At 40.7% G+C, this 16,570-nt stretch overlaps 1 protein-coding gene across 2 annotated transcripts in view; it reads left to right on the top strand.

The window, feature by feature from the left end:
* The window catches only part of LOC121964468 (uncharacterized), a 40,504-nt gene that overhangs the window by 23,763 nt on the left and 171 nt on the right, over positions 1-16,570 (top strand). Inside the window, exons 2-5 of one of the 2 annotated variants that reach the window (XM_088090705.1) lie at positions 8,592-8,672; positions 10,116-10,303; positions 11,404-11,511; positions 15,176-16,570. The exon at positions 15,176-16,570 is cut by the window's right edge and continues 171 nt beyond it. In XM_088090705.1, coding sequence (XP_087946831.1) covers positions 8,592-8,672; positions 10,116-10,303; positions 11,404-11,478 — 344 coding nt within the window. In that variant the 3' untranslated portion in view covers positions 11,479-11,511; positions 15,176-16,570. The remainder of the gene's footprint in view (positions 1-8,591; positions 8,673-10,115; positions 10,304-11,403; positions 11,512-15,175) is intronic. The other variant, XM_088090706.1, reaches the window with a different exon arrangement.

Here is a 16,570-nt window from a genome sequence, read left to right as displayed (position 1 = left end):
TATTATATCTTGTAGAGACGAGTAATACTGTACAAAGTGAAATTAGAAGCCAAAACAGTCCAAAAACTTCATAATTTAGCATGTCCAAAACATGGCCAAAAACGCCATAGTATAGTATGTCGAAAAATGGGAAATTTGGACCTGTCGTAAACATGGTTGAAAACCACATATTATAGCTTTTAGAGACGCGTACTACTGGACAAAGTCAAAATAGAGGCCAAAGATGTCCAAAAACTTCATAATTTAGCATGTCCAAAAAATGGCCAAAAACGCCATAGTATAGTATGTCGAAAAATGTCAAATTTTGACCCGTCGTAAAAATGGCTGAATACCACTTATTATAGCTTGTAGAGACGAGTAATACTGGACAAAGTGGAAATCGAGGCCAAAGAAGTCCAAAAACTTCATAACTTAGCATGTCTAAAAAATGGCCAAAAACGCCATAGTATAGTATGTCGAAAAATGTCAAATTTTGACCCGTCGTAAAAATGGCTGAAAACCACATATTATAACTTGTAGAGACACGTAATACTATGCAAAGTGGAAATATAGGACAAAAAAGTAAAAAAACTTCATATAATCCATGTCCAAAAAATGGCCAAAAACACCATAGTATAGTATGTCGAAAACGATCAAATTTGGACCCGTCGTAAAAATGGCTGAAAACCACTTATTATAGCTTGTAGAGACGCGTAATACTGTGCAAAGTCGAAATTGAGACCAAAGAAATCCAAAAACTTCATAATTTAACGTCCAAAAAATGGCCAAAAACGCCATAGTATAGTATGTCGAAAAAGATCAAATTTGGACCCCTCGTAAAAATGGCGGAAAACCACTTATTATAGCTTGTAGAGATAAGCAATACTGTACAAAGTGGAAATAGAGGCCAAAAAAGTCCAAAAACTTCATAATTTAGCATGTCCAAAAATGGCCAAAAACGCCATAGTATAGTATGTCGAAAAATGTCAAATTTTGACCCATCGTAAAAATGGCTGAAAACCACATATCATAGCTTGTAGAGACGAATAATACTGTGCAAAGTGGCAATGGAGGCCAAAAAAGTGAGAAGATAAAACTAGGAGCTGAACCCAAATGCACGACACCAGATATCAAAACCGTCAAAATATAATTTTATTTTAAGGCAACAGAAAATAGTCTTTCATAAGGCAGATGCAAAAATCAAAATCAATTCGAAGAGGCAGAAAAGTAACAACAAGAAATCACTCTGACGAGTTTTCAAGAAAACAAGAGTCCAACAAAGTATAAAACAAAACTAGGTTCCTGATCTGAACAATACAAATGAGCGAGCAACAAACAAAACGTGACTTGGGCATGGATATGGTGTTGGTTCTCTGGCAGAAGAGACAAGAAAACCTGGTACAGGAAAAAGGGAGACGCTGACTATATATATACAAGGTAAAGGGAAACAGGTGGAGACATTCAGGGCGGGGCCGACAATCACACTGGCGGGAAAACACACAAAGGGAGGAAGTGAGGGACCTGAAATGAAAGGAGAGTTAGGATTTCAAAAGAAAAAAGGAAATCACAAGACAACATAGAAACAAGAAAAAAAAAATCAAAAAAATTTCCTTGACATGACAAAAAGTCCAAAAACTTCATAATATAGCATGTCTACAAAATGGCCAAAAACGCCATAGTATAGTATGTCGAAAAATCTAAAATTTTGACCCGTCGTAAAAATGGCTGAAAACCACATATTATAGCTTGTAGAGACGCGTTATACTGTACAATGTGGAAATAGAGGCCAAAAAAGTCCAAAAACTTCATAATTTAGCATGTCCAAAAAATGGCCAAAAACGCCATAGTATAGTATGTCGAAAAATGTCAAATTTGGACCCGTCGTAAAAATGGTTGAAAACCACTTATTATAGCTTGTAGAGACGCGTAATACTGTGCAAAGTGGAAATATAGGACAAAAAAGTCAAAAAACTTCATAATTTAGCATGTCCAAAAAATGGCCAAAAACGCCATAGTATAGTATGTCGAAAAATGTCAAATGTGGACCCGTCGTAAAAATGGTTGAAAACCACTTATTATAGCTTGTAGAGACGCGTAATACTGTGCAAAGTCGAAATCGAGACCAAAGAAATCCAAAAACTTCATAATTTAACGTCCAAAAAATGGCCAAAAACGCCATAGTATAGTATGCCGAAAAATGTCAAATTTTGACCCATCGTAGAAATGGCTGAAAACCACTTATTGTATCTTGTAGAGACACGTTATACTGTACAATGTGGAAATAGAGGCCAAAAAAGTCCAAAAATTTCATAAAATCCATTTCCAAAAAATGGCCAAAAAATGTCAAATTTGGACCCGTCGTAAAAATGCTTGAATACAACTTCTTATAACTTGTGGAGACGCGTAATACTGTGCAAAGTGGAAATATAGGACAAAAAAGTCAAAAAACTTCATATAATCCATGTCCAAAAAATGGCCAAAAACGCCATAGTATAGTATGTCGAAAAATGTCAAATTTGGACCCGTCGTAAAAATGGTTGAAAACCACTTATTATAGCTCGTAGAGACGCGTTATACTGTAAAATGTGGAAATAGAGGCCAAAAAAGTCCAAAAACTTCATAACTTAGGATGTCTAAAAAATGGCCAAAAACGCCATAGTATAGTATGTCGAAAAATCTCAAATTTGGACCCGTCATCAATATGGCTGAAACCACATATTATAAGTTGTTAAGATGCGTTCTAGTCTACAAAGTGGAAATAGAGGCCAAAAAAGTCTAAAAGCGTCATAATTTAGTATGTCCAAAAACTGTCCAAAAACGCCATACTATAGGATGTCGAAAAATGTCACATTTTGACATGTCCAAAAAATGCCTGAAAACCACTTATATTTTTTCTCCACAAGCCACATCAATTCGTTTTCATGCATTTATTTTGACGTTTTTCGACATACTCTACGATGACAACTTCAGCCTTTTTTGTGACACGCTAAATTATAACAATTTGGCTTCTTTTCCCCAATGTTCTATGCTATGACGTGACTCTGAGAGGTATAAGTTTTTCTGGGACATTGCGAAATTTGACATTTTTCGACATACCTTGTTGTTTACGGCCACTTTTTCGACATGCTATATTTTGACATTTTTGGCATTTTTTTGGACTTGCTATACAATGACATGTCTCTCCAATATATCATATGCAGTTTTTAGCCATTTTTTGGACATGTTGAATTGATTGACGTTTTTGGCCCTTTTTCTTCGACATTGTATGCCTTAATGAGTCTCTACAAGCTGGGGTATGTCGTTTTCAGCCATTTCTTTATTATGTCAAAGTTTCATGTTTTTGATGACATAGTATGGTTTGGTGAGAAATTTCAAATGTTGACATTTCAAAAAAACAGCTAAAAAATGACATAGTATGGCATGTCAAGACAAGTCATAGTATACTAAGTTGAAAAAACAGCCAAAAGAGTCATATTATAGACGGTTTCTTTTTTCCATTGTTTTGTCTTTAAGCCACTCATCAGAATTTCAGAAGGATGAAAAGGTGAAAACAAAAGGATGGTAGAAAAGGTTAAAACTGCTCGAGGCAGGCTTTAATCAAAGATTAAAACTGTCAAAGCGAAGATAACGGTTTCCTCGCTCCCTTTTACAGGAGCTACTTATACTGTCTAACACAGTGCCGAGACAAGATAAGGCAAAAAGCAAAGACAGCGATCTGTTGTAGACTTTTATCTGGACGTGTGTCGCGTCATCACTCTCTCCACTCTACTTCTCTCATTGGCTGGGGGGGGCATGTTCTTGCTGGGAAATTTCCACTCACTTCATGTGGTTTCCTGTTAAGGGTTGCTCAAACGGCTGCTGCTTCTGATTCATGAACATGTTAAACACGTTCGTGAACCAGGGTGGGGCCTTTTGCATGTTCATGAAGGGGTTCATCTCCCTCAGGGGGAATGAGCAGCTTGGTTTAGGATCTGGGTGCAACTGATCTCCCTACATATAGCATGTCGAAAAAATGGCCAAAAACGTCAGATTTTGACATGTCAAATAAATGGGTGAAAATGACATATTATAACTTGTAGAGACACGTCATAGTATACAATGTTGGAATAAAGGCTATAAACATCAAAATTTAGCATGTCGAAAATATGGCAAAAAACAGAAAAAATAGAATGTTGGGGGGGAAAAAAGGCCAAAAACGTCAACTGTCAATGTTATTAGCATGTCATCCAAAATCACATCAAAAAGTCATACTATAGCATGTCATCCAAAATCACATCAAAAAGTCATACTATAGTATGTCATGCAAAATCACGTCAAAAAAGTCATACTATGGCATATCAACCAAAATGACATCAAATGTTATAAAATAGAATGTTGTCCAAAATTGCTTTGAAAAGTCATACTATAGCATGTCGGAAAAAACAATGCAAAAATTCATGACAAGATTGTTGTCATGAATCATACTATAGTATGTCATTAAAAATTTTAATGAAAGATGTCTTAAAATCCATGCATCCATCCATCCATTTTTTTCCGCTTATCCAGGGTTGGGTTGTGGGGGCAGCAGCCTAAGCAGGGAAGTCCAGACTTCCCTCTCCCCGGCCACTTCGTCCAGCTCTTCCCGGGGGATCCCGAGGCGTTCCCAGGCCAGCTGGGAGACATAGTCTCTCCAGTGTATCTTGGGTCTTCCCCGGGGCCTCCTATCGGTCGGACGTGTCTTGAACACCTCATAAGGGGGGCGTCCTGGAGGCATCCTAATTAGATGTCCGAGCCACCTCATCTGGCTCTTCTCAATGCGGAGGAGCAGCAGCTCTACTCCGAGCTCCTCCCGGATGACCGAGCTTCTCACCCTATCTCTAAGGGAGAGCCCAGCCACCCTACGGAGGAAACTCATTTCAGCTTCTTGTACCTGCGATCTTGTTCTTTTGGTCACTACCCAGAGCTGGAGACCATAGGTGAGGATGGAAAACGAAGCTCAACCGGTAAATCAAGAGCTTTGCCTTCTGGCTCAGCTCCCTCTTCACCATGACAGATCGGTGCAGAGTCCATTACTACAGACGCTGCACCGATCCGCCTGTCAATCTCCCGCTCCATCCTTCCCTCACTTGTGAACAAGACCGCAAGGTACTTAAACTCCTCCACTTGGGGCAGGATCTCATCCCGGACCTGGAGAGGGCACTCCACCCTTTTCCAGTTAGGAACCATGGCCTCGGATTTGGAGGTGCTGATTCTCATCCCGGCCGCTTCACACTCAGCTGTGAACCGATCCAGTGAGAGCTGGAGGTCACGGCCTGATGAAGCCAACAGGACCACATCATCTGCAAAAAGCAGTGACCAAATCCTGAGGTCACCAAACCAGACCCCCTCAACGCCCTGGCTGAGCCTAGAAATTCTGGATGGTGGTCCAGAACCTCTTATAAGCCGCCCGGAAGTCGTTCTCCATGGCCTCATTGAACTCCTCCCATGCCCGGGTTTTTGCCTCGGCGACCACCGTAGCTGCACTCCACTTGGCCTGCCAGCACCTGTCTGCTGCCTCTGGAGTCACACAGTCCAAGAAGGCCGATAGGACTCCTTCTTCAGCTTGATGGCATCCCTCACCGCTGGTGTCCACCAGTGGGTTCGGGTGTTGCCGCCACAACAGGCATCAACTACCTTATGGCCACAGCACCGATCGGCCGCCTCAGCAACGGAGGCATTGAACATGGCCCACTCAGACTCAATGGCCCCTGCCTTCCCCGGGACATGGTCGAAGCTCTCCCGGAGGTGGGAGTTGAAGCTCCTTCTGACGGGTGACTCTGCCAGACATTCCCAGCAGACCCTCACATTGCGTTTGGGTCTGCCAGGTCTGGCTGGCGTCCTTCCCACCATCAGAGCCAACTCACCACCAGGTGGTTATTGGTTGACAGCTCCGCCCCTCTCTTCATCCGAGTGTCCAAGACATACGGCCGCAAGTCCGACGACACAACTACAAAGTCGATCAGCGAACTGCGGCCTAGGGAATCCTGATGCCAAGTGCACATATGGAAACCCTTATGCTTGAACATGGTGTTTGTCATGGACAATCTGTGGCGAGCACGTCCAATAACAGTCCAATAACCAAACACCACTCGGGATCAGATCGGTGGGGGGCATTCCTCCCAATCACGCCCCTCCAGGTCTCACTGTCGCTGCCAACGTGAGCGTTGAAGTCCCCCAGCAGAACGAGGGAACCCCCAGAAGGAGCACTCTCCAGCACCCCCTCGAAGGACTCCAAAAAGGTACTCTGAGCTGCTGTGTGGACCATAGGCACAAACAGCAGTCAGGATCCGTCCCCCAACCCAAAGGCGGAGGGAGGCTACCCTCTCGTCCACTGGGGTAAACTCCAACATACAGGCACTGTGCCGGGGGGCAATAAGTATTGCCACCCCTGCCCAGCGCCTCTCACCAGTGGCAACTCCAGAGTGGAAGAGAGTCCATCCCCTCTCGAGAAGACTGGTTCTAGAGCTCATGCTGTGTGTCCAGGTGAGGCCGACTATATCTAGTAGGAACTTCTCAACCTCGCGCACCAGCTCAGGCTCCTTCCCCACCAGAGAGGTGACATTCCACGTCCCCAGAGCTAGCTTCTGCAGCCGAGGATCGGACCACCAAGGTCCCTGCCTTTGGCTGCCGCCCAACTCACATCGCACCCGACCCCTTTGGCCCCTCCATTGGATGGTGAGCCCACGGGAAGGAGGTCCCATGTTGCCTCTTCGGGCTATGCCCGGCCGGGCCCCATGGGAAAAGGCCCGGCCACCAGGCGCTCGCCATTGAGCCACCCCCAGGCCTGGCTCCAGGAGGGGGCCCCCCGGTGACCCGCGTCCGGGCAAGGGAAACTTTGGACCATTTACGTCTTTCATCATAAGGGGTCTGGTGAGCTACGCTTTGTCTGGTCCCTCCTGTTTGCCATGGGAGACCCTACCAGGGGCATAAAGCCCCTGACAACTGAGCTCCTAGGATCATTGGGAGCGCAAACCCCTCCACCACGATAAGGTGGTAGCTCAGGGAGGGGATGTCTTAAAATGTCATGATAAATCATCTTCTATGATTTAATATTTCCTTTATACGGTTTGTATTTAGCTTAAAAACAGACAAAAAAGAAAGTGAAAAGTCCCCCCCCCCCTTGTTAGAGGTAATAAATGGAGGGGGAGGCAAACGGGAAAATTAATACATAAATAAATGCATAAATAATTACACAAACAACTAAATAAATGCATTTAAAAATTAATAAATATGTGGAATGGAAAATAAAACGGGAAATCAAATAAATATTGTAATTTATGGCATTTTTATTTATTTATTGACACATTTGTTTATTTATTTATTGTCAGTTTCTGTCCTACTAAATCCTGGTGTGTCTGACATAAAGAAATTAAATGTGGTTCCACCCCCGAAAATAAAACTTAAACAACAAAACCAGCTAAACTTATCGGCCCACAGCCAGTAAACAAACAACTGTCCCACAAAATAACACGAACCAGGAAACTAAAATCATAACTTAACAATTATGAGGACAGACTGTTCAAAAATCGCAGCACTACCTGGCCTCTGTTGGCGCATTGATGGACGGGCGGTTCTTGATTGGTGGTCGACATCAAACAGAAAGGAAACCAGGCGGCGGCCCAGGACGTGACCACAGGCAGCGGTCAGGAGGCGGTCCCCGAGGGGATTCAGTTTCGGAGGATCAGGGGTGATATGTGAAGGCCAGCGTCACAAAGGACTGCACAGGAAATAAACACAGTCACAGTCGCCGACAGTAAGAATTTCATTATAAATATAAAAGTACAGAGAAAAATTCATCCCAAATATCACTGCATAGTATGTTAAAAAACATTCTACAAAAAAAATTTCATAGTATGGCATGTGAAAAAAATTCATCAGAAAACATCAAAGTATAGTACACTTTACAAAAATAAAATAAAATAAAATAAAATAAAAATGTTAAAAAACATCATAGTGCACCATGTGGAAAAATGAAAAAAGAAACATCATAGATCAGCATGTCAAAAAAATGTCAAAGAAAATTCAAAATAAACAATGTTGAAAATTGAATCAAAAACTGTGATAGTATAGCATGAATATATAGGGATAGGGTTTATCCTATATACAGTATACACACACACACATATGTGTATATGTATATTCTCATTTTTCTTCATTGCTGTGAAGTATTATTGCATTATTGTTACTGACACGTTCACTGAATCATTATACCTGAGTGCACTGACTTTAGGCTGTTGGTTTGTGTCTTCGTGAGGACGCGTTGTCGTCTCCTGTTGGACAGCAGCTGGGTTCATCTGAAACTTTAACAGAAACGGTGTCGTTATTATTATAACTGAAAACACGCAGAGAATGCGATCGCGCCCAGACGCCCACGGCTCGCTCACACAGCGGAGGATGATTCAGACTGTCAGAGGACACATGGAGACAACAGGAGACACACCTTCAGTGGAATATTTGGACAAACCCCGGCGCTCTCCGATGTCTCACACTCAGGAGGCAATTAGCTTAGCTTAGCACAAAGACTGACGGGGGGAAACTGTTAGCCGCTGTGTCACAGTGACGAGACTCTGAGACTCTGAACGTTTGTGTTTCAGTGTCTGAGGCTCAATACTACGAGTTCACCCCGGCGCCGGACTACGACGACTACAACGCCACCTTCGAGTACAGCTTCTACAGTGAGTCTCACACACACACACACACACACACACACTCACAGACACACACACACTCACAGACACACACACACACACACTCTCACACACACACACTCAGACACACACACACTCACAGACACACACACACACACTCCACAGACACACACACACACACACACACACTCAGACACACACACACTCCACACACACTCACACACACACACACACACACACACTCACACACACACACACACACACTCAGACACACACACACTCACAGACACACACACACACACACACACACTCACAGACACACACACACTCACAGACACACACACACAGACACACCCTCACAGACACACACACACTCAGACACACACACACTCACAGACACACAGACACACACTCACACACACACACACACACACACACACACACACACACACACACACACACACACACACACACACACACACACACACACACACACACACACACACACACACACACACACACACACACACACACACACACTCAGACACACACACACTCAGACACACACACACTCACAGACACACAGACACACACTCACAGACACACACACACACACACACTCACACACTCAGACACACACACACTCACACACACTCACAGACACACACACACACCACACACACTCACACACACACACACACACTCACACACACACACACACACACACACACACTCACACACACACACACACTCACAGACACACACTCACACACACTCACAGACACACACACACTCACACACACACACACACACACACACACACACACACACACACACACACACACACACACACACTCACACACACACACACACTCACACACACTCACACACACACACACTCACACACACACACACACACACACACACACACACACTCACACACACTCACACACACACACTCACACACACACACACACTCTGCTTGGCTCATATTCAGCAGCGTTTTTAGGATCTGAGGTCACTGCAGGACTCAGCCTGGACCTTTTTTTTATTCCAGGTTTCTTTCTTCAAAATTTTTGATAATTTTTTCTTTCCTTTTCAGATTTTTGGTTTGGTTTTTTTAGCTTCACCATTTTCTTTTTTGGTTTTTGGTTTTGACAGTTTTTTTTCTTTAAAACTTTTGACATTGTTTTTTCTTTAAACATTTTTGGCAATTGTTACTGCAAAAATGTTGATTTTTTTCCTTTTAAAAATGTATTTTTCTTTTCTTTAAAAATGTTGTTAATTGTTTTGCTTTTAAACCTTTTGATTTAAAAGAAATGGCCTTTTGTTTTTCTTTGCTTTTAATTTTTCTTTCTTCAACTTTCCACTGGTCCTTGAACACATCATACGTGTCCTTAAAGTCACTCAAAAAAATGTCAAAAGGATGTTTCGACAAAATGACGATTTTCATCGCGGTGATGCGTTCAGGTAACGCCAGCAGCGAGGACCTGGACAAGTTCAGAGAGCGATTCATCGACCAGGAGGACGAAGACGAGGAGGACACGAGAGGCCAGCAGGAGGAAGAGGAAGTGACTGTTACCATGGCGACGACCCGAGCAACCACGGAGCGGGGCGGACCCGACAGTCGAAACGCTGCGTCACTTCCTGTTTCTCTGGTAAGAACAATCTGAGCTCATTGTACCGAGTTAATTTAAACCAAAGATAAACCCGTTAAATCAGCTTCGATGTTATTAACTTTGTTAAAATCTGACGGTGAGCGCTCCGACTGGGAAGAAGTTAATGAGCAAAGTAAGAAGAAATCTCCCAAAAATACCAATAAATAAGTAATAAGTGCAATAAAATTACCTGAAAATTAATAATAATTTAAACCAAAAAAAATAACAAAGAGGAAAAAATCAAGGCAAACAAGAAAAAAAGGGCTCTAAAAATGACTCTTTAACATAATTTCTAATATGTAATAATAACATTTTTCCTTGATTTAAAAACCTAAATATTTTCACTGGCTTTTTTTTTTTAAAGTATGTATGAGAAAAGTGACGTCGCTGCAGGTTTCAGGTTTAATAAATATTTGACAACACTTACAAAATGTTTGGTTAAATTAAATTAAATTAAATTAAATCAGAAACCCGTCAGGCGCTCTGTGTGAACGGCAGCTGACCACGATCGAAACCTGAATTCTTTCCATTTTTTTTTTATACAGCCATTATTTATAAAACTGCTGATTCTTCGCATTTCAGCCGAGAGCAGGTGTCTTCGATAAACTCTGTGTGTGTGTGTGTGTGTGTGTGTGTGTGTGTGCGTGTGTGTTTCCATCTGTTTTCTATAAATGTGAAGCTGATCTCCGCCAGCATCAACACATACTGACAGCGGTTGTCTTTAAATCGTGCAGTGATGTTTGTCTGCAGAGTGCGTGTGAACGCTCAGAGACTGTAAATATCCGCAGGATGAAAGACAGAGACGTGACGTGTGGACATGTTAACAGAAAGACGATTCTCATCGTCCACAGAGGAACAGAAACAACCGGCAGAGAGACAAACACGTCCATGAAGACGTTCACAGTTTCTGATTTTCAAACCACAGAAATGCTGAACGCTTCATTTCACAGAGAGTGAAATGAAGCGAATTTACACTTTAAACGTCTTGTTGTCGAGAATTTTCAGTTGTTAAAAAATGCAAAACACACACACACACACACACATAAAAGCTGACGGTGTGTTTTGTGTGTTTTGTGTGTGTGTTTTGTGTGTGTGTGTAGGAAACAAGGACGCTCGTCTGGACTCTGATGATTCTGATCAGCCTGAACCTGCAGCAGCTACAACACACACTATGAGACTGCACACACACACACACACACACTGAGCAGGTGAGACATGTTGGTGTGTAGATGCTGTGTGCATGTGTGTGTGTGTGTGTGTGTGTGTGTGTGTGTGTGTGTGTGTGTGTGTGTGTGTGTGTGTGTGTGTGTGTGTATGTGTGTGCATGCATGTGCGTGTGTGTACGTGTGTGTGTGTATGTGTGTGTGTGCGTGTGTGTGTGCGTGTCCAGCAGGCGGCGCTGCAGCATCACGTCTGACATTTGTGATCAACTTTGACAGACTGGCAACCAGCAACACAGACAGGCAACCAGCAACCAAGAAAAAAACACAGACAGAAAACCAGTAACACAAAAGAAAACATAGATGGGCAACTAGCAACACAGAACAAACACAGACGGGCAACCAAAAACAAAGAGGCAACTAAAAAAATACAACAGAAGCAACTAACAACCAAGACGTACAAGCAAAAACGCAGACAGGCAACTTGCAACACAACTAGAGCAATTATGGGCAACTAAAACTACAAACAGAACCCCAAAACAAACCAACAGCTTAAAGCTAAAAACAGAAACAGGCAACTAAAAACAACGAAAGAAAACAAAACAGTTTGATCCAGATCAAAACCTCGACGGGATCACATGATCTGAACTCAGAATCCCCCCCCAAAAAACTTTACGGCGTAAAAATAGAAGATCTGCAGCTGAACGTCTTCGCTAAACGACCGTCCTCTCTCTCTGGTTTCATGTCGTCTCTCTGTGGTGAAATCAACGCACCGAGTCACCAGGTCCGACCTGCGCACTCGTCGGTAAGACCTTTAAATCGTCAGGGCGAATGCTCGGCGGCGCTCTGTGTGGAGCAGAGTGATAAAGTGAATGTCATGAAGTAATTGCAGATAAATGAGCTAATTTTCTCTGAAAGGTTGAGACGCTCACTCGGCTCAAACCTGCAGGTTGAGACTTTTAGGATGAAAATCACTAAAGATTGAGACTAAATTATGAATAAAATCAAGATTGAGAATAAATCGCTGACATTTAGAGTCGAAGCTCAGACAAAAAGCTGCTTTTGTTCTGCTGAAAATGATCCCATCACTTCTGTTTTTATCACTCTGTTGCCACTTTTTTTTGTTTCGTTTTGAGTTTTGTTCGGCTCGATGACTGCTGGTCTGGAGTTTTTCTCCCTCTGTCGCTCGGCGCTCTGTCGATATTTAACCCCTTAGGGACTGTTTGGGTCATGTTGACAGTTTAAAAACACACAGTTGTCTCCTTGTCTCTTGAATTCTCACAAACTGAATAGTGAATTTTTCCTGCCAAGAACTTAGTTGTTAGTTTAGTCTTAGTTTTCGACAGACGTCACTTCCAATACTGAATTTTCCATTTCAACACCGTATGACCCTTATATCAGCAGAGCAGACAGATATATCAGCCAATATTTTTTTTTAAATTTTTATGCTCTAAAATATAATTTAGCTGTAGATTCATACAGTTTAGACACTGATTGTGATATTGCAGAACAAATTAAGGAACATAAAGTTGAGTGATATATCATTTTTGGCCGATAAATCAGGTGAAGTTGTCCTAAAACAGGTAAAACCAGTATCGGCAGATACGTCTGTCGACATCAAGGAATATTGGTAAAGAAATGTCAATGTAAAATCTGAGGTAATTTGGAAACTGTGATGTAATAATATACTTTGTCCATTAGTGAGTACTGACATGTTTTAATATACAAGTTTATAGTATTTTGTTTGTTTGTGTCACAATTGTCCCCAAATAGTTTTTTTGTTTTATTGTTATTATTTAATTCATTTACATGAAATTTTCATGGTTTGATCTACAAATGATGGACACCAAAATGACGTGGAATTCGTTGCCCTTCAGTGGCGTCTAGTGGCTGCTGGAAGTACTACATCATGTGAAATCCGACCGAAAATTATCCGACTTTCACAGAAATGAACGGCGGCTTTAGCTGGAGTTCAGCAGAACCCCAACATCCGTGGGGGTGCGAGGGCCCGTTCATCGCTGCTTGCAGCTTTAATTTATTTTGTTCTGCTATTTTATTTTGAAATAAAAAAAATAAACATTAAGTACGAGGTGGTTTACAGATACAGTAAGTTTATTTTGAAACAGACTGTATGCATTTAACAAGCAGAAACTGAACATTTTATTTTGAAAAGACAAAAATTATTTACCAGGCGTTAACCCTTTCAAACCCGAGGTTCATCTCTTTGTAAAAAAAAAACATGGGTCAAAAAAACACCCAAAATGCGCAAGAAATTGGTAAAAAGTGCTGAAATAAATCTCAATTTATTTCCCACAAACTTATGACTTCATAAACTCGATCTTCAATTCATCAGAGAAAAAACCGGATGAGCCTTTAAAAGGATTTAAAAGTGCGATAAATACATGACAACGTTTGACGAGTTAAACGACACAAAGTCTTCATATCGATACCATCGACTCACGTCTATAAAAATGACTTCAGATACAAGTCAAACTAAGACAACTTGTCATTTATATATTTATGTAGCATACACTATAAAAAATGATAATAATGATAATATTAATAATAATGCAACTTGTAATGAAATCTTCAAACGGGGAAATTAGTTTTTTTGTATAATGGAAGAAGACTTAATAAAAAATAGCAAATGAGCATTTAAGTTTATTACTCATTAAATTAATTTGACAGAGAAATTAATATTAGATCGTCTTTCACATTTTTTTAACTCAGTCAAATCCACATTGTGTTTTATCCACATTTCAAAAATATCGGAACAGAAACTCGCCCACTGAGTCACGTTTTTCCTCCTCATGGCAAAAATGAAAAGTAATCTAATTACAAATGACACGGCTGAGTGTGAGCCGCGTTGGCTTCACGTAGCAGTACAACACGTATTAGCGAGTGTCGGCTAGCCTCCAAAAACGGTCCACTGTCGGTCTTACAATAACTATGAATATTACGAGTTCATACTCACCTTGAGAACGTCCCTCGTGTCGAGGTTGTTTGGCCTAAAACGCGTCTGAATGTCTGAAAAGTGAAACTCAATGTGGAGAAAAGTTTCATTAATGAGCCGATTTCATCGAGTTTTGTTTGAAATCAGTTAACGCAGAAATTTGAGTTCGACACAATTATTAACATCATTGCGTCGACACGATTTATTAAACAATCTTAACCCTTTAAAACCCGGGCATACCTGCTCGATTTCTGAAAGAAAATACAAGAAAAACATTTGCACCAAAAAAGGGAAAGTTTAAAAAAAAACAACAGAAAAATAGAATGCATAAAGGAAATTACCTGGAAAACTGCTAAAAAATTAAAACAATTCAGTAAAAAAAAAAAGAAAAAACAATATATAGTTGGCTGGGGTTTTTCCCTGCTTTTAAAAAGATGATGATCTAAAATCTACTTTTGGTTTGTGGCACATTTGATAAAAAGTTCCTCGCTGCCTTTTTTTCTCATGTTTCTGAAAGAAACTGCACCAAATGTTTCAGTGTTCGAAGGGTTAAAAACCGAAAGGCACCACAGGAAAAGTGATGAGGATCCAGGTTCGAAAGGGTTAAAAGGTTTCGAGAAGTCAGTGACTCCGAACTGATCCTCTAAAAACTCACATTCAGGAAATGAAAACTTTACACAAAATCAAAAATCAGAAAAAAACAATTTGATTCTTATTTTGTAAAAATAAACGTTTGAAATGTTGGTTTGTGTTTTGCAGCTGATGTCAGATCAGTCGAGTCCTGCGGATGCCGGCCTGGGTCACCTGATGAGGTCACCGCTGTGACCTTTGACCTCTGCAGAGGAGACGCAGCTTCCCTCTGGGCGGACGTCAGCCAATCACAGAGCTTCCACAGTTCACTGCAACGACATCACACATTCACGTCAAATCTGCTTCGTCACGTTTTTCACTGTTTTTTTTTTTCACTGCGAGAACGAACGAGAGCTTCTACTTATCGTGTCGGTATGGAAGATTATTCATGACAAAACTGATGAGCGCTTTAAAAGTCAGACTTTAACCCGAAAACTGAGCAAGTTCACTTGATTTCTTTTAAAAACAACACCCGGCTCAAAAATTTGTACATTTGTAAAAAAAAGAAAAAGATACAAGAAAAGTAAAAATAAGCAAATAAATAAGTGAAAAACAAACAAGTTACCTTTAAAAAGTGGTGAAAAATATATAGAATTATTCTATTTTCTCTAAAACTTTATTTAAAACACAGAATCTTTATAACTATTTATATAGTTTTCTAGATTTTTCCAGAATTTTTGAAATTAATTTCTAATAATCTCCTCCCCTCTTTTTTAGATAATTTTATTTTCTTTTTCTTTTTTATTAATTACGTCCAATTTTTGTGACATTTCTTTTTTTCAGACCAGACCGGCACACAGCGTTTGTGTATCGTGTGATTCTTCTCATGTTACTACGGTGACGCAGTGCAAAACAAGGTTTAACGTTAAAGAGGCTACGTTTTTCATAGAGACGTTTAACAGCCAAAACAATGTACATTCACAACTTGATTTCATAACCTTTTTTCAGTAATTTCATGACAGTGGGAGCTCGGCTCAAAAATCCACAGCTTTAACCCTTCGAAACCTGAACATGTCGACTTGATTTCTCTGTAAAACTTTGGAGGGCGATGAGTGGAAAATAAGAAACATAAAGGAAAGAGCGGAAAAAAAGTTTTTAAAAAATCTAAACAAATAATAAGAATGTGATCTCAAGAAAATACAATCTTTTTATTCTAAATATAGTTTTTTTTAAAATTAATATTCAGATCATTTTCTTGTCACCTTTTACTTTTGTTTTTCAATTTGCGAGACATTTCTGTGGCTCATTAAATTTTTCCCACTTTTATTTAATTTTTTTTTAAGACATGTTGTCTTTAGTGTCTTTTTAAAGACATTTGTCTCAGGTTTTAGAGGTTAAAATGATTGTGAAAAGCATCTTCCTGCAGCAGAGAAAGTTGATTCAGGTGTTTAAGGGTTAATAGTGTTTTTTTAATCTGCTTCAGAACTGAGAGTTTTACTGCACCGCTGTTTTGTCATTAATGAACCTCCATACATGCGCCATCTAAACTCAAAGAGGAAGTGACATCGTTTATTAAAAACTTTA

This window comes from Plectropomus leopardus, chromosome 17 (genome assembly GCF_026936395.1).
Source record: "Plectropomus leopardus strain MGB_pleo_1.0 chromosome 17, ASM2693639v1, whole genome shotgun sequence".
In the NCBI taxonomy this organism is placed as follows: domain Eukaryota; kingdom Metazoa; phylum Chordata; class Actinopteri; order Perciformes; family Serranidae; genus Plectropomus; species Plectropomus leopardus.
This window is presented reverse-complemented; position numbering and strand designations above follow the sequence as displayed.